Raw genomic sequence first — 19,055 nt, 5'->3', positions numbered from 1 at the left:
CCTCTGGAGGAGAGGCAGAGGGAATAGATTCCTCAGCATCAGAGTCCTCATAGGCCTGGAAGGATTCTTCTTGGGTATCTGAAGGCTCAGAATCCCCAGAGGCTTCATCGGCCTGCTCAGTCCTGGGCCTTTTCTCTGCAGGCGGCTGAGAACCTCTGTCAGGATGAGGCTGAGACCCCCCGATAAGAGAAATAAGATCTGCAGCAAGAGACATGATCTGTTTATCAGAAGAAGGGGCCTGGGCAGTAGCTTTAGGAAGGGCCTTAGCACGTGCAAAGGCCTTGATGGACATGGATACAGGAGGCCTAGCTGCCCCACGTGCAGGAGTAACCTTGTCTACAGGAATGGTGTCGGGTAGATCCAGAACTTCGGTTTCTGGAGGAAAGTTAACAACCGGCACCGGTGTAGACTCGGAGACCGAAGGACGAGTTAACGCTGTGTCGTCGGCCTGGAGCGGTTGAATTACCGCTTCCGAAGGGACCGAAGCACTAGCAGAGGGTTTAGGAGGAGTATCGGTGGAGGACGCGGGCCACGGATGTCGGTCCCGGTCCTTTCGTTTTTTGGAAGATTGAGAAGTCGGTTGTTCCGACGGCATGATATAAGCAAAAGATTCGCCGAAAAAGTCTTCGGCAAATTCTGCCCGGCGCCTGAGTGTGCGCTTATTAAAGCAAGCACAGGCCGAGACGTCGTGATCTGGGCCCAGGCAAGGGAGGCAATAAGAATGGAAGTCCTTATGAGGTATTTGTTTACCACAAGACAAACAATTATTAGCTTTCTCAATTTGTTCTGACATCGGCTGAGGCAAGAAAAAATGTTCCCCAACGGGGTACTTAGCTTTTAGATGACTTCGGTACTGAAAACACAAGAGCTGACCGACCGGCACTTGCGAGCTGCTTCTGCTTCGGGCACCGCGCGGCAAGAAACACTGAAGAAGATGGCGTCAGCCGATGCCTTTATAACTCCAGCCGTTCTGACGTCGGAGAGGAGGCGACACCAGCCGACGCCGGACCCAGACTTTGGAATTCGGCCGACCGAAGGCTGCCTGAGGCAGGACAACCCATATGTTATGACTGTAGTTGCATTCTTGAAGGACATCTCTCTGAGCCTTTTCTTAGAGTCAGAGTAGTCCTGACCTTCCCAGTGAAAATGTTCCCTCAGTGTGTAAAGTTTCCCCAAAGGAGTGGTCTTCAGGAGGAGAAGCTGAGGGAATAGAGTCCTCAGCATCAGAATCTTCATAAGGAGAGGAGGAGTAATCTTGGTCCACAGAGGAGTCTGAAGAAATGGACACTTGTTCAGAGGATGCATAATCTTCCTCTTGTCTAGGCCTTTTGTCAGGAGGGGGCTGGGAAAGTACAGTTTTGTACCTACCATAAATGTAGATGTCCGAGAGGAATGCATCTGCAGTCTTTACAAATGGGTTGTCCTGTCGTCAGGCAGCCCCTCGGTCGACCGGATTCCAAAGTCTGGGTCTGGCTTCGGCTGGTGTCGCACTTCACCCGACGTCATTGCGGCAGTCATTCGGGTATAAAGGCATCAGCCGACGCCATTTTCCTCAGTGTTTCTTGCCCCAGATGCCAGTTGCCCTCTTGGATGGCTAAATTTGGATAAATGCCAAAGCTTCCAAATAGTAGAGAGCAAACACACAAAATAAACATGTATGTACATACAAACAAATACACCATAACAGATCCCCCCCCAAGCTAGCTGAAGATTGGTAAGTACCCTAGGAGTACCTCAGAGGGGAAGGAGGGTGGGTAATCCTGACTGCAGATGCATTCCTCTCGGACATCTACATTTATGGTAGGTACAAAACTGTACTATGTCCTTCAAGTAATCTGACCATATATCTCATTTCTCTCTACTTTCACTGGCTTATGTGAGTAATCACAAAACCATCACTTTTGAAATCCCACCCCTTCAATTATTTAAATTTATTGGCCATCCTACAGTATTTCATAGTACCAAAATACAAAAGTAACCACCCCTTTCAGTCCATCTTGCTGTTTTAAAAATAGTAACTCTCCACTAAACCTTAACTTTTTAAACAGGTAAAACTCAAGTTACCTACTTTCATATCTAACTTCTCTAGTGCACACTGCAGAGTGCATTCTTTTCAATCTTACCTTTAAGCATCCCTGTTACTAGCACTTTCTCCAATACCTAAAAAGATCATCTCTACTTGACTCCAAGTAGACTTTTCTCTATCTGTTAAACCTAGCACTTGCTCCTACAGTACTTATTACCTTGATACGGCACTCTTATAGATAGCACCCCAAAAGGCAAACCCCATTTCTCGGTCACCCACGTCCCCGAATCTCTTTTAAAGTTTTTTGTCTAGTCCTTCTAGCATGTCGAGGATCAGTTGCTAGTGTCCTCTCCTGCTCAGCTGGTGAACCTGGGAATATTGAGGCAATGTTACAATTGCCTCATGTACACAGACAACCCTCTCCTCCTCCCACAAAACACAAATACATGCGAGAGATGCAACTATACGGCCAAACTGGAGGCTGAGCTCTCTCAACATAGGACTGGCAAGACCAGTCAGGAGGAGAAGGTTACCACACACACTATAGACCCAGTCTCACATAGTACCATCACAACCTCAAATCATACACATAAACACACAAAGACATACTCGGCGGCTCTGATCAAAAATCTACCAAAACAGCAGAGGCCACCAAAGCAGACACCCAAACAACCACCACCTCAGAACACAACACCTGCAACACACAGACCTCACAGTCAGAGTGTCAAACAGTCACAGCCCTTAAGGCCAAACACAATGCCAGACACACTAGTCATTGGTGACTCCATAGTCAGACACACTGACGTCCCGCTCACCAGACTGAGTAAGGAGAAGGTCACAGTAAGCTGCCTGTCGGGCTAGAATCCGCCACATAACGCAAGCACTCAGGTCTCTCAACAGCAGGTACAAATACGACTCAGTCATTGTCCACGCTGGTGTAAATGACCTGAGACGCACTCCTTGGACTACATGAAAAGAGACATTGAGGAGCTCTCTGATTATGTAGCCCAGGCAGGTATGACCCTGACCTTGAGCAGTATCCTACCTTCACCAAGAATGATGCCACAATACAGAGATAAGATGATCAGCTTTAACAATTGGCTTAAACTCTGGTGTCATTCAAAGGGGATCCAATGTCTGTCTGCCTGGGATGACATGCTGGACAAGCCACGCTGCTTCGCAAGGGACGGCTTGCACCTGTCACCCCTGGGATTCCGGATATTGGCAAAGGCTCTTGCCACCCCCCATAGTGCCTTTTTTAGGCAAAGCTCAAATTCTAAACCTACCACCCTAGAACACAAAAAAGGAAAAAAACTAAGGGTAATGCTGCTCAATGCCAGAAGTCTAAAGCTCAAAATGCACGCACTCGAGGCCCTTCTCAGTATGGACAACATCGATGTCTGTGCAGTGACAGAAACCTGGTTCAAGGCTCCTGAGAGCACCCCAGCACTATCAGGTTTTACCTCTTATCATGCGTTCTGGCCCCAAAATCTGGACAATACCAAGAAAGGAGGGGGGATATCCATATTCATCAAGGACACCCACACCTCAAGACTGGTGGCAACGCACGATGCATCGGAGACCATCCAGGTGCAATTAACCATAGGCAAGACTGCTCTGCAAATTGTAGCATGTTACAGGCCACCCTCACAAACTCAGGAACCTCACATGTCCTTCCTGAAAACACTAGAGGGGATAAATGTATCACCAAACACCATCATACTAGGTGACTTCAATTACCCTAATATAGACTGGGAACACTACTCAAGCCCAAACACCCTAGCCCAAAAGTTCCTGGAATTCATAAACTCAAATGCCATGGAACAACTAGTCACCATCCCCACAAGAGGAGAAAACATACATGATCTCATCATCACGAACATGGGAGCACAATGTTCAACACCGGAAGTATACCCCTCACTGGTGAGATCAGATCACAAACTAATCTCGCTGGAGGTCCTCATCCCACCCCCACCTGAAATAAAAAAGACCACAGTAAAGAACTTCTCGAAAGCAGACTTCACACTTCTAAAGACTAGTGTGGTCTCCTTTAAGGCCCCCGAGCCGGCGGAAAACAGTACTCAAGCCGCTGAATCACTTACAAATGCCTTCTACCAGCACCACCAGTGAGGGTTGGGAGGGTGGCCTAATGGTTAAGATGTTTGCCTGACAAACACAGGGTGCAGGGTTTGAGTCTCACAAGGGATAATTGGCTAGGCTTACAATGGCTCACAAGGGCAGTTAGCCTAGTATTAACCTATGAACCTATTAACCTATGAACCTATAAGAGGGTGGGAGGGTGGCCTAATGGTTAAGGTGTTTGCCTTAAAAACATAAGGCACGAGGTTTGCATCTCACAGAGGATAATTGGCTAGGCTTAAAATGGCTCGCAAGGGCAGTTAGCCTAGTACTAACCTATGAACCTATGAACCTGCAGGACTGCATGGATAAGGCAATCCCAAGCAAAACAAAGACTCTTTGTACCAAAGGCAAGCGTCCAGTCTGGTGGACCCCAGCCATAAACAAACTCTACAACAAAAGGAGGAAGCTACTACAAGATAGAGCAAAATCCTTAAAAGGTAAGACACCCTTGATCACTATAAGTAAAAAACTAAGAGCTCTCATAAAATCATCCAAAGCAAATTTTGAGAGAAAAATAGCTAAAGACTCAAAAGACAATCATAAGGCCTTCTTTTAGCTATGTTAGAAACCTGGGAGGAAACTCCCAGATATGCTCAGAACTAGTTCAAAATGATGTGAAGATTACTGATCCTACAGACATTGCCAACATACTGGCTGACAGGTTCAGTGCAAACTTCTCCCAAAAGGAGAGATATCTATACCAAGCGATTGCAGCCCCCCAAACATGTCCAACGCCCAAGTGAGAACTGCTCTCTCCAAAGCAAAAAACACAGCATCCATGGGACCTGATGGTGTCCCCGGCTGTGTGCTCCACGAACTCAACGAGGAATTAAACCCACAGCTAGGACAGCTGTTTAATCATAGTCTTACCTCTGGATGCACTCCAGGAAGTGGCGCACTGCAACTGTGGTCCCACTTCACAAAGGCGGTGCCTCCACTGACCCTGGAAATTACCGCCCATTAGCTTGACAAGCCTTATCTGCAAAGCCATGGAGAGGATCATAATGGACCTCATAAATAAAGACATAGGGAATTTGCAGACTTTGGATCCATCCCAGTTTGGCTTTGTCAAAGGCAGATCATGCCTTCTAAACTTGGTTGACTTTTTCAAACAGTCACCAAAGCCATTGATGAGGAAAGGCAGTCCATACAGCCTACCTCGATCTGGCGAAGGCCTTGATACAATACCCCACTGGGTATCATTGAAAAACTCATCAGCTTAAATGTTAACCCATACATCACAAGATGGGTTGCAAACTGGCTGAGTGACAGAACCCACAGGGTCAGAGTTGCTGGCGCCATGTCAGACTCAAAGCCTGTCACAAGTGGTGTACCACAGGGCTCAGTCCTGGGCCCACTCTTGTTTGGCATCTACTTTTCCGAAGTACAAGCAAACACAGGAGGGTTATGGCTGACAAAGTTTGCAGATGACTGCAAACGGGGCGCCATAGTAGAAAACACATCTGACACAGATATCCTTCAGAAGGGTCTCACAGAAACGGATAACTGGTGCCAGAGCCATGGCCTAAAGTTAAATGCCAAAAAAATGCATAGTCATACCCTTCGGGAAAAACAGGGTTACCCCTAGCTACCAAATAGGTGGCAATCCACTGAGCACAGAAGAAGTTATCAGGGACCTGGGGACTCAGGTTGATAGTAGTCTGTCATTCGACACCCATGTAGCTAAAGTAGTAGTTAGGAAGACCTTCTACATTGCCCACCTTATCATGAAGGGATTCTCATCTAGATCAAGGGAGGTCATAGTCTCCCTATACTCATCACTCATCAGACCAATGATAGAGTACAATGCCCCATTCGGAATGTATCTGACCAGACACTTGCAGCAGCTGGAGAGGCCACAAAAGTTCCTCACCAAAAGGATAAAGGGTCTCAAACATCTGTCCTACCTTACCGCTTGCTCAGAGGTGACCTTTGCCTAACATACAAGGCCATGTCAAACCCAGATTTGATGAATATGCTTCACCTCAAAAAATCTAGATCCGTCAGAGCCACAAGGGCGGGAGACTTAAACCTCGACACGGCTATTAATAGGTCGTGCTGGAGGGATAGATTCATCACCCAAAGACTCCCTATGCTGTGGAATAAAATCCCGGTATATGTGAGGCAGAGCACCTCGCTGGCCTTGTTCAAGAGAAATCTTGACCAATGGATGGGAGATCGCAGATATACCCCAGGGATTACCTCAGTGTCACTGCTCAACAGAGGCACAGCAAAATAATGGGTATAGTTCCCCATACTAAAGGGGTGGCGTAAGCCACAAAACTATGGGCTAGGCTTGTAAATGCCCTCGGGCAGATAGCCTAGTATGAACCTATGAACCTAAGGATGCATCTGCAGTCTTTACAAATGGGTAGAATACCATAGCTAAACTAGGGGAGGAGGAAATGAGAATAGATTATGGTGTAGTCAGGATCCCTTGCAACACAGCAGTGGCAAAACCAGCACGGGATCTAGAGTTATAGAGGTAAGTTATAATGTTTGGCAAATGTATGCACGGAGGTCCAAGTAGCAGCCTCTATAATGTCCTTGGTAGCCACTCCTCGTAAGAAAGCTGTGGTAGTGGCTGTAGCCCTTGTGGAGTGAGGCCTGATGTTCTCTGGAGTTTTCTTTCCATGGTAGGAGTAACAAAATCTAATGCAATTTCCTATCCATTTTGAGATTGTCTGTTTAGAAATTGGTTTTCCTTCTTTTCCTGATGCATATGCTACCAGAAGCTGGTCAGTTTTTCTATTGTTTTTTGTCCTGTCCAGGTAGTAGCGTAATTGTCTGTGTACATCCAGGGTATATAAGAGCTTTTCTCCCCTGTTCTGTGGAATGTGGAAGAATGTAGGAAGGTGGATAGCCTGATTTAAAGAGACTCTGGATACCACCTTAGGCATAAATGTAGGATTTGTCCTCATGGACACTCTTTCTTGATGGAAGATCAGGAAGGGTTGTACTGCCATTAATGCTTGTAGTTCAGAGACCCTTCTTGCTGAAGTTATAGCCAGCAGGAAAGCAAAGTATTGCAATTCTGCTGTAGCTGCTGGTTCGAAAGGAGGTAGAGTCAGTTTTTCTAGCACAAAGTTCAAGTCCCATGCTGGCAATGGAGGTTTCCTGGGAGGTTTTACATTTTTAATTCCTCTCAGAAACTGTCTGAGCAGAGGATGCGAGAAGACAGGAGGATCCAAGCTGTATTCTGCTGAAATAGCTGAGGCATGTATCTTGATGGAGGAATAGGACAGGCCTGTATGGTAGAGCTCCGCCAAGTACTCCAGGATGTTGGCTATGTTCACCAGTGTCACATCTTGCCCCTTTGCAGTACTCCAGATGAGATATCTTTTCCATTTTGCTGCATAATTCTTTCTTGTTGAAGGTCTACGAGCCTCCAGGATTATGTCTTTAACCCTTTGGGATAAATTTGTGTTAATTGCTGTTATGTAATGTTCCAGGCAGTTAGCTGCAGAGTTTTTAGGTTTGGATGCAGAATGTTGTAGTTGTTCTGTGTCAGCAGTAATGGGATCAGGGGCAGTGTCCATATTTGTTCCCGGGACATGCTCCTCAGCAGTGGATACCAATGTTGTCTTGGCCAGTCTGGGGCTATCAGTATGATCCTCGGACGTTCCTCTTTGATCTTGAGAAGCACCTTGTGCATCAAAGGAAGTGGTGGGAATGCGTATGCTGTCAGGTTTTTCCAACTGAAGGATAGGAGTCCACCTTCCAAGCAAGTGGGTGGTAAGTCCTTGTGCAGAATTTCTTCAACTGGTGATTGAAAGGGGATGCAAACAAGTCTATTTGTGGTACACCCCATTCTCTTGTGATGGTTTTGAAGATGTCCGGATGCAGCATCCATTCGTGGGCATCTGTTGTAGTTCTGCTTAATATGTCTGCTAGAATGTTTTCCTTCCCTGGTACATAAATTGCCTGTAACTGAATGTTGTAGCTCAGAGCCACATCCCATAGGTCCTGTGCCAGCCGGCATAGAGGGTATGAGTGTGTGCCTCCCTGTTTGTTGATGTACCACATAACTGTGGTGTTGTCTGTCCTTATCATCATTGGAGAAAAGGTCTGAATGCCTGGATTGCCAATTTTACTGCCATCATTTCTTTTAGATTTATGTGCAGATGCAGCTGGTCTTGAGTCCATAGGCCTTGAATGCACTTGTCCATCATGTGCGCCCCCCAACCGAGGTCTGAAGCATCTGTCGTGATGGTTTGTCTTGGCTGACTTTTGCAGAAGGGCAGTCCTGTGTTTGATTGACAGGCCTGAGCCCACCATAAGAACTCTTGCTTCAGGCATGGGATCATTGGAATTTTGGTTTCTAGGCTGTGCTTGTGCTGAGACCACAAATTCTTTAGGTACCACTGTAGCTTTCTCATATGCAGCCTGGCATGAGGTACCAGTATTATGCAGGATGCCATGAAGCCTAGAGCTTGAAGCACTTTTCTTGCAGTTAGATGGCTCTGCTTTGTTAATGCCAAGAAGTAGAGAGGAAGTTGCTCTTTCTTTTCTGCAGTTAGGAATGCCATTTGTTTTGATGTGTCCAGTTCTGCACCCAGAAAGGTTATTCTTTGGGATGGAATCAGCCTTGACTTTTTTGTATTGACTGTATATCCCAGGGCTTGCAGCAGGTAGGTGACTCTCTGTAAGTCTTCTGTTAGTTTGTTTTTGTTGTCCGCTTGTATCAGGCAGTCGTCCAGGTAGGGATAGATTTGAATTCCCTAAAGTCTGCAATGAGCGATTACTGATGCCAGGCATTTCGTGAACACTCCGGGCGCAGTAGATAAGCCAAAGGGCAATGCTGAGAATTGATAATGCTCTGATCCTGCAAGAAATCTGAGGTATCTTCTGCAAATTGGTCTTATGGGGACGTGCAGGTATGCCTCCTTGAGATCTAGAGTTACCAGCCAAGACTCCTTGCCCAGCATGGGAAGAAGCTGCTGTAGGGTCAGCATTTTGAATTTTGGAACAATGAGGAATGTGTTTAAAGCGGACAGGTCTAGAATAGGTCTCCATTTGTTTTCTTTTCTTGGTACCAGGAAGAGCCTGGAGTAAAATCCTTTTTCTTGCTCCATAAATGGTACCTTTTCCACAGCTCTCATTGTTAATAATTGAGATTTGTTTTAGAGCTTCTGTCCTTTGAGAAGGTGGTAGATTTGGCATTCCTCTCTTTCCTGGTAGTGTATGGAAATGGAACCTGTAACCTTTGTCTATAGTCTGCAAAATCCATTTTTCTCTTGTAATGCAGTGCCAGTTTCTTGTAAATAATGTTAGCTTTCCGCCTAAGGGTGCTTCTAGTTGTTCCCTGGTTGGCGGTGCCACCGCCAAGTCACTGTGATTGAGTTGTTGTAGTGGTGGTGGCTGTATCCGTGCCTCGTTGGTTGTTACCCTGCCACTGGCGACCCCTGTAGGCACCCCTGGATTGGTTTCTGCCTCTAGAGCGCCTATTCCTGCCTCTTTGTGTCTTAGAGGAGTCCGGAAAGGACCAATTCTTGGAGGGCCAGTTCCTGCTAAACCTTGGAGGTTGAACTTGTAAGAAATCCTTCACTGTTTGCACAGATTTTGCTTTCTCTTCCATCTTTTTTAGTACCTGCTGTGCGGGAGCACCAAATAAATTGACCTTGTCCATAGGTGCATCCAAAAGCTTAGTTTTGACATGGTCTGGTAATGCCTGTTCTTTCAACCATGCATGCCTCCTGATAACTGTGCCAGTCATGGCTGATCTAAAGGAAGCCTCCAGTGCATCATAGCCACATTTTAAAGAATGGTTACTAACCTGCTGTATGTTATGTAACATTTCTTGAACATACTTTTTATCTAAAGATTCTTCTGAGGACAGCTTTTTAGTCAACTGGTCAAGCATAAACTCTTGATATTGAATCATATGAAATTGGCAGTTCAAAGCTCTAGCTGACAAAGTAGCAGAGGTGTAAACTTTTTTACCCCATCTCTCTAAGGACCTGGATTCCCTTTCAGAGGGGAGGGGGTTTTTAGAAGAAGTAGCTGCTACAGCTTTAGGGCCCTGGGAGATAGTCTCTGGATCTGCAAAAGGAGCCTTATACAAGTTGTGATGAGTGTCCGGGACCCTGTAGTACCTATCAGGCTTAGCAGGGGCCGGAGGTAAAGTATCAGGAGCAGTGCAAGCATCATTAAATGCATCATCAACAACAGATAGAACTGGAGGTATAGCTAAAGGCCTATGCTGTGGCAAGTGTAGAAAGGTCCTAAGCCTTTTTCTAGAGTCTGAGAAATCCTGGCCCTGCCACTGGAATTGTTCCCTCATAGCATGCAAGGTTTCCCCAAAGGAAAATTCCTCAGGAGGAGAGGCTGAAGGGATGGACCCCTCAGCATCAGTGTCTTCGTAAGGAGAATAAGAAGCCTCAGGAGGATCTGTATGATCTGAGTCATCAGAGGAGTCATCCGTGGCTACTGGCTCAGGGGGCTCTGCTCTAGGCCTCTTTTCTGGAGGAGGGAGAGAGGCCCTGTCTGGATGAGGCTGGGCTCCACGAATTAAAGAGATGAGATCCTCTGCCAAAGAAAGCATATGGGAGCTGGTGCTGGGCCTGTGAGAGGGGGGCTTGGCAGGCACAGGTTTTGATGCTTTGGCTGCTTTAGCCCTGTTAAAGGCCTTTATAGACATAGCTGGAGGAGGCCTAGCAGCTCCACGTGCAGGGGTAGAAATATCTAGGGGTATGGTGTCTGATAAATCCTGTGAAATCGCAACAGAAGGTTGGATTTCAGAAACCGTTTCTACCAGGTTAGAAGAGGCCTCGGTAGAAGGCAAGTTGTCAGCAGAAGAAAGAACCGCTTGCTCGGTTTCAGCCAAAACAGAGACACTCGTGGTTTGCTTAACCGCGGTTTCGGCCGAAACCGCGGACCGCGAGTGTCGGTCCTTTTCTTTCCGTTTTTTGGTTATTTGCGTAGTCGGAGGATCCGACGGCAGAATGTAGGCAAAATCGGAGCCGAAAATCTGTTAGCAAAGTCCAAGCGACGTCTAAGCATCCGCCGGTTAAAAGAAGCACAGGCTAGACAAGCTGCTACGTCGTGGTCTGGGCCTAAACAATGTATGCAATAGGAGTGGAAATCTTTGAGGTATTTGTTTCCCACATTCCCACAAGATAAACAGTTATTAACTTTCTCTGACATCGGCTGAGGCAAGAAAGAGTCCCCAACGGGGTACTTAGCTTTATAGAAGTCTTCGAAGTAGTATTCGGTAGTAGTAATCTCTGGATCTGACCGACCGGCACTTGCGAACAGCTTCTGCGTCGGGCGCCACGCAGCAAGAAAGACTGGGGAAAATGGTGTCGGCTGAAGCCTTTATACCCGAATGACTGCCGCAATGACGTCGGGTGAAGTGCGACACCAGCTGAAGCCAGACCCAGACTTTGGAATCCGGCCGACCGAGGGGCTGCCTGACGACAGGACAACCCATTTGTAAAGACTGCAGATGCATCCTTGAAGGACATCCCCTGATTAAAGAAATCAAATCTTCAGCCATTCTGAGCATCTGTTTCTTAGGCATGGGGCCTTGAACAGGAGACTGAAGTGCAGTCCTTTAGCTTTAGTAGGAATCTTCGACTTAGAAATGTTTTAATGGTGAGACTGTCTGAAAATGCCTTCAGAAACAGATGGCGTTTCTCTAGCACCGACATCTTTTGTAGCAATGTCGTCGGAAGGGCCTGAACTAAATGGCTGCGTTGGCCTGGTGCATTCCGCCAAAATTTCCGTAGCGGTCTCGGGTTCCAGATCTGCGGTAGTCAGGGGCTGCGTCGGAGTCTCACTGAGGACCGGATCAGCCGAGGCCTCGGAATCTGGCTTAGGCCTGGGCTGTCTGTCCTTATCCTTGCGTTTTTTGTGCACGCCGGTAGTCGGTTGCTCCGACTGCATGGTGTAGTTAAATTTCCTACCGAAGTAGTGTCGTGCGAAATCAAAGCGTCTTTTAATAGTATGCTTATTAAACCTAGCACAAAACCGACAGTAGTGACGTCGTGGTCTAGGCCTAGGCAAGGTATGCAATAAGAATGAAAATCCTTATGAGGTATTTGCTTCCCACAAGAAATACAATTGTTAACTTTTTCTGACATCGGTCTGAGGCAAGAAAAGTTTCCCCAACGGGGTACTTCGCTTTATAGAAGACTTCGGTCTGAAATTAGAATTCGAAAATCTCAGGAGTCGGCCGACCGGCACTTGCGAACTGCTTCTGCTTCGGGCACCGTGCGGCAAGAAAGACTGAAGAAAATGGCGTCGGTTGCATTATATATATACTCCTGGCACACTGACGTCAGGGAAGAGGCGACAGCAACCGACGCCGGACCAAGACTTTGGAATTCCGGCAGACTGGGACTGCCTGACAACAGGATAACCCAAGTGTGATGACTGCAGCAGGGTAACACGATGAACATCTGGGAGGACACACAAGAAGGCCACCACCCAGAATGAATCTATTGAGATGCCAAGTCCCAGGAAGCCTAACGATCCACTACCAGCCCCAGCAATACTGGATAAAGGTGGAAGGGCAAGGCTAAACTTGTGAGCTGTAAATGCTTGCAGCAAAAGCCTGCAGCCATAACTGCCTGTAATGCTAATTTAACTTGCACTTATTCTACACGTTTCATTATAAGACCCAGCATGGATGGAGCAAGGGCTGATGATAATGTAGGACAGAGGGAGAAAAAAAAAGTTGTCACACTGTGTGAACATAGGAAATAAACACAAGTCTAGTATCTGAAACCAGTGATTACATATTTTTAGATATTACAAACTGCAATTCAAGAACATTTCATTACTTTTTTGGAGGGAATTGTTTCAGAATGCTTTGATTAGTACCAGGTGCTTTTTACTGCCATTTCAGACAGACATTTCTTCAAAGTAGCACAAATGCCTTGGCTTACTGAATTATTACTGTCACAGTTACTGAATTACACTCATATTCTAATAATAAATCAAAAGAAAGTCTACTCACTCACCCAGTACTCCAGTAGGATCAACAGGATACTCCAAGAAAGGTGTTGTAGCTGCTAGTGTGTATGGATACTCATAAGGTGTAGCATAGAATATTCCAGCCTCTGGTGCAGTGGGAAGTATGGCAGGTGTTCCATTATGCATTACTGCTGTAGTCTGGATCGGCCTGATTATGTTCATTAGTGGTGCACCTGTTGGTGCTGGATGCCGCAAGGCAGTTGCTGGCATTACAGGAGCTGGCTGTGCAGCTATCAACCTTGGCCCCTGAGCGGCCGCTGCTGCAAGAGAAAAGGCAAATGTGGCTGCAATGAACAAAGGGATTCAGAGGAGAACACGGGATACGAGAAGAAATGGACAGAAAGTGAGGAAAGAAAAAAAATAAAATTAGTTCGTGCAAACAAAACCAGATGCAAACCGTTTATTGTGCATATCCATTTTGTATCCACAAGTGATTTAGTGCAAACACTTTACAAATATGCAAGTCAAAATGAACCAACTGGTATATATGAGAGGTGAAAACATACACCAACTTGTTTGAAATGGTTTTCACTTATTTTGCTCACCCCCCACCCCCATGGTAGCAATGTTTTGGTACTTGTGATGCATCAAAACTGCCAGAAAACATACACAGGAGGTTCATTTTGCCAAGAAGCACAGCTTCTGATGCAGCAAACATACAATCACAACCAATGATAATCAACAGAAATGTTGTCAGAACTCTAGCCACAGAGATCATAATAATTAGTGAGTCATAGCTAACAAGTATAATGCAGGTGCACAAGAAAAATAAGTGTGATTATTCAGTTATTTTTGGCAGTTAATACTGCAACACAGTTGTTAGTAAATGCAAAATAGCACATCTTTCCAAAGACCACGAAGTGAGAGCATCTTCTTGTCCATGTGAGTACCACACAGTTTTACTATTCAGCAACGCCATGCATGCTAACGGTACTCCCATCATAACGTTACGAGTATGCAAAACACAGCAAAACTTACAGCTGCCCCTTAACGAAGCAAGATGACATATAAACTATCAGGGGAAAAAAACACTACCACTTCCATTCATGTACAATCACAGGAAGTAAAAGGAATGAGCAAAGCACAATCTAGTCAAACATCAATCTTTCTATGAATCAGTCAAAAAAAAAAACACCAAAAGAAATAAAACCTACAAAGACGTTTAGAAACATATATCAGACCTCCTCTCATCTGCATCTCCCAAACATATTTATCCTTCTCTTTCTCCATACCTATGTACATGCACACACATGTACAAGTATACATCTGTGTGCATGTGTATATTATTAATTTATTCACATTTGTTGACTGGGAAAGTCCACTGGGTCAGGAATTAGAAGTTATGTACCTACCATAACGTTCCATGTTAGTTGTCTTCTCTCGCCTTCTTTCTTGCTGGATGGGTCCGGAGCCGATCCTCGGCTCCGACTCGGCACTTGATTTAGCTCGAGAACTCCTTTTACCAGCTCGAGGCAACCCTATATCCCATGATGCAAGGCGGAACTACCTCAGATCTCGTTTGGCAGCTAACTTACCCTGCTAAAGGTTATCCTAACCAAATTAGGAACAAAGTTTCCTAAAAGAAGTCCTCATAACAAAGATCCAGAGGAAACAAACTATTAGGAACTCTTCAAGATCTGTCCAGGCCAGGGGGAAGGAGGGAGAAGAAAGAAGAGAGAAGAAAACTAACATGGAATGTTATGGTAGGTACATAACTTCTAAATGTTAAGTTGTCAATCTCGCCTTCATTCTTGCTGGATGGGACCGGCCCCTAGCACCTGAATCCCGGGTGGCTCAACGGAACAGACTCTTGAGAACTGTGGAACCAAAACTGGCCCTATCTCTGGAGGCCAAATCCAACTTGTAATGAGAAACAAAGGTATGAGGCGTGGCCCAAGTAGCTGCTGCACAAATGGTATCAATGGGAAGTCTATCCTGAAAGGCTGCAGAAGTGGATAGACTCCTGGTGGAGTGTGCTTTTGGCTTAGAAGATAGTTGTTTGCCTCAGAGAGTACACATAGGAAATGGTGGAAGTCAACCATCTGGATAAGGTCACTTTAGAAACTGGAAGACCTAACCTGTTTTCTGCATAAGAGACAAACAATTGGTCCGATTTCCTAATTTGTTTAGTCCTATGCAAGTAGTACCTGAGCTGACGATGGACATCCAAAAAATGCAATTTCTGTTCAGCTCTGTCAGAATAGTTAGGGAAAAGACTGGTAGATCTATAGATTGGTTAATATTGGTTTGAGATACAACCTTGGGGAGAAAGGAAGGGTTAGTTCTTAACGATACCCTGTCCTTATGAAAACCAAATAAGGTGAACGAATACAGAGAGCTTGAATCTCGGAAACCCTTCTTGCAGAAGTGACAGCCAGTAAAAATATAGTTTTCCACGTCAATAACTTCAAAGAACATGAAGCAGACGGTTCGAAGGGAGGTAGTATCAAGGATGCCAACATTAAGTTTAGATCCCATTGCGGAGGAGGATGCTTTATAGGTGGCTTTAGGAGAAAAACTCCTCTCAAAAAGGCCTTGCATAATCTATGAGACATGATGTTATTGTCATGCAAGCCAACATGATACTTGGAAATAGCAGCCAGTTGTACTTTGACTGTAGATGACTAGGATCCCGAATGAAAAACCTCTGCTAGGAAATCTAAAACAGAATGTACGGGAGCAGTAAAAGGATCAATATTTCTGGAGTTTGCCCAAATCGAAAACCGTCGCCACTTGCTAGCATAAATAGTCCTAGTGGACGACTTCAAAGAAGACACTATAATGTCTCTGAGTCAGAAATCATTGGTAGCCTGGCTAAGGAAGGAAGTGGAGCAACCAAGCAGTGAGGTTGAGAGAATGAATGGCCCGGTGCTGCTGACCCGACTGGTGGATCAAGAGATCCGGAACTGGGTCCAGATGCCAGGGCTGCACCAGAAGGTGACTATGCAGAGACGGAAACCAAATTTGTCGAGGCCAATATGGAGCAATGAGAATCAATTTGGCTCTCAAAACGGTGGCTTTCTGAATGACTTGTGGAATCAATGGAAAGGGAGGAAAAGCATAAAGAAGTCCCCGAGGCCAATCCTGGGTTAGAGAGTCTCTCAGGGGTTGGCCTGGAAGGGGAAATAGAGTGAAATAGTCTGGGCACTTGTTTTGAGGGGTAGCGAAAAGATCGCAACAAGGAGTGCCCCACTTCAGAAAAATCTGATCCACTACAGATTGATTGAGAGACCATTCGTGAGGCATCAGAATAGATCTGCTTAGCCTGTCCGCCAATAGGTTGGACCTGCCGGGGATGTGCGTTGCTATCAGAAACCGCTGAGAAGAGATCGCCCATTGCCAAAGTCTGAGAGCTTCTCGACATAAGGGATAGGACCTGGTTCCGCCCTGTTTGTTGATGTACCAGACCACGGACATGTTGTCCGTCTGTACTGCAATAGTCCCGTGGGAAGAAAGTCGCCGAGGGCTTGCAACGTTAAAAGCACTGCTCTCATCTCCAGGACATTTATGTGCAGATGGTATTCTATGGGTTGCCACGTCCGTGGACCATCCTGCCCTGATAATGCCCCCACCCGATCAGAGAGGCATCTGTGGTGACTGTGGCAACTGGAGGAGGGGAACAAAGGGTCGGCCCTGATGAAGAAGAGGGAAGATATCCACCAGCCCAGATGAGCCCTGCAAGACTGTGTCACTAAGATCTCGTGTCTCATCGGAAGATCGTGATACGACCACTGTGTGAAAAGCATCCACTGCAGGAGACGATGTGAAGCGAGCCAGTGGTAGAAGAACAATGGCCGCAGCCATTAGACCTAGAACTTTCAGGACAAACCTGGCTTTGATCTTTTGCTTTGTAACAGAAGCGAACAAATTTTTGGATGTCCAGAATTCTTTGATCTGTTAGTCTGGCTAACATTTTGACGGTATTTAACTCTGCGCCTATAAAGGTGATAGATTGGCAAGGCAGCAGAGAAGATTTTACAAAATTTACTGAAATTCCCAGATTCTTGCAAAGCTATAGGGTGTAGTCTCTGGACTGAAGAAGCTGACACTTGGTGGTGGCGGAGAGGAGCCAGTCGTCCAAATAAGGAAACACCTGGAATCCTAGACGTCTCAGGTGAGCTGTGACCACTGCCATGCATTTGGTAAACACTCTGGGGGCTGAAGTGAGGCCAAAGGGCAGGGCTCTGAATTGGTAATGACTGGTCCCTAGCCGAAAGCGGAGAAACCTCCTGGAGCGCCTGTGAATCTTTATGTGATAGTACGCATCCTGAAGGTCTATAGAGCACATCCAGTTGTCCGTGCCCAGAAAGGGCAGAATGGACTGAAGCGTGACCATCCGGAATCTTGCCTTTTTGACAAATCTGTTCAGATTGCTGAGGTCTAATATTGGTCTCCACTCTCCCGTCCTTTTGGGGACCAAAAAGAATCTTGAGTAGACGCCGGATCCTACTTGGTCTGCCGGCACTGTCTGGACGGCTCTTTTTTCTAGGAGTTCTGAAACCTCCTGTTTTGCCAAAGCCCTTTGGCCGGGTGAGATGTCTGGAAGGGATTGTAGAGGCACGGAAACCTTACGAAGGGATCTTGTAACCCTCGGATATAATCGACTGTACCCACTTCTCTTGGGAAAGGGATTGCCAGGCTACTGGGTACAGTGAAATCTTCCCCGACTGCCTCCAAGGGTGGACAGTCGGGCAACACCTCAGGGATGCTGAAAGGGCTTCTCAGGAAGAGACTCCCTGTTGCCCTGGTTCTGAGGACCCCCCCTGCCTCTAGGGCGGCGTCGATTATTGTTACCCCCTCTGCCTCTGGGGGTAAACTGACCACGTGTGTCCGGTGTAGCTCCTTGGGCTTTACGGAACCACATCTTCCCCCCTTTCTGACCCTTGGGATATGGTCTAGAAGGAGCAGAAAACTAGACTCCAACGGCAGAAAGAGTCTTACCGTCCTGCTCACACCTGGTCAAGGTATCCTTCACTTGAGGACCTAACAAAGTCGAACCGTCAAAGGGGGTATTAGTGAAGGACGCCTTAAAGGGGTCCGCAAAATTACACAGCCGCATCCAGGCTTGGCGTCTAAGAGCAACTCCTGTGCCTGCGGCCCTGCTCGCTCCATCAGCCGCATAAGATATGAGCCGCATAGAGGAGTTAGATATGGAATTCAGGATAGCAAGCTGTGAGGCAATCTTTTCCTGAGCCCCAGCAGCAGAAGGATCCTGGACTACTTCACCCAGTTCTTTGAGAATATCTCGTTGAAGCCTGGTGAAGTGACAAAGGTAATTCAGTGAACGCATAGCAAAGGTCGCTGAAGAAAACATCCGCTTTCCATACCTGTCCATGGTCCTAGAATCCTTGTTAGGAGGATGGACAGGTACTGAAGGATCCGCCAGTTCCTTCTTAGTGGCCGCCGCCACCACCATAGCATCCACAGAGACACCTTTGGAAAGGAACTGTTTATCCAACGGGCCTGTAATGAACTTGGATGGTCTCCTGGGGACAGGTTCCACAGAATCTGGAGCTGCCCACGCCTTCCGAGCCACTACCTGCATGAGTGGGTCGAAAGGCGGAGACACCCAGGAGGTGGAGGGTCGGGATCCAAAAGCCTCCAGGTATACCGACTCATCCTCGGAGGGGTCAATGGAGGCCAATTCCCCCTCTGTTTGAGGAGCTCAAGGATGTCTGAAAAGGAGACATCCTCAGAGGGGGACCGTGGGGAACCCTCCGACTCATCTAAGTCGGTATCAGATGTAGTAGACTCAGGGGAGTCTGTGTGTTTCCTCTTACATGTCCTCTTCCGAGGGGGTTCCCCTGCAGGGTCAGGAGAAACCTCGGAAGAGGAGGAAATTACCAGTGGGGAAACCTGGGGCGATGGATCCCTGGGCCTGAGAGCAAGAGGCATCTGCAGGCACTGA

The 19,055-nt window shown here is 46.6% G+C and overlaps 1 protein-coding gene across 2 annotated transcripts in view; it reads right to left on the bottom strand.

The window, feature by feature from the left end:
* Positions 1-19,055, bottom strand: part of LOC122811194 (protein quaking-A-like) — a 466,526-nt gene that overhangs the window by 160,009 nt on the left and 287,462 nt on the right. For both annotated transcript variants that reach the window (XM_044082883.1, XM_044082875.1), the window contains exon 6: positions 13,135-13,431. In XM_044082883.1, coding sequence (XP_043938818.1) covers positions 13,135-13,431 — 297 coding nt within the window. The remainder of the gene's footprint in view (positions 1-13,134; positions 13,432-19,055) is intronic.

This window comes from Protopterus annectens, chromosome 1.part1 (genome assembly GCF_019279795.1).
Source record: "Protopterus annectens isolate FY-2018-M chromosome 1.part1, PAN1.0, whole genome shotgun sequence".
In the NCBI taxonomy this organism is placed as follows: Eukaryota; Metazoa; Chordata; order Ceratodontiformes; family Protopteridae; genus Protopterus; species Protopterus annectens.
The sequence above is the reverse complement of the archived record's forward strand: the minus strand, read 5'-3'. Positions and strand labels throughout refer to the sequence as shown.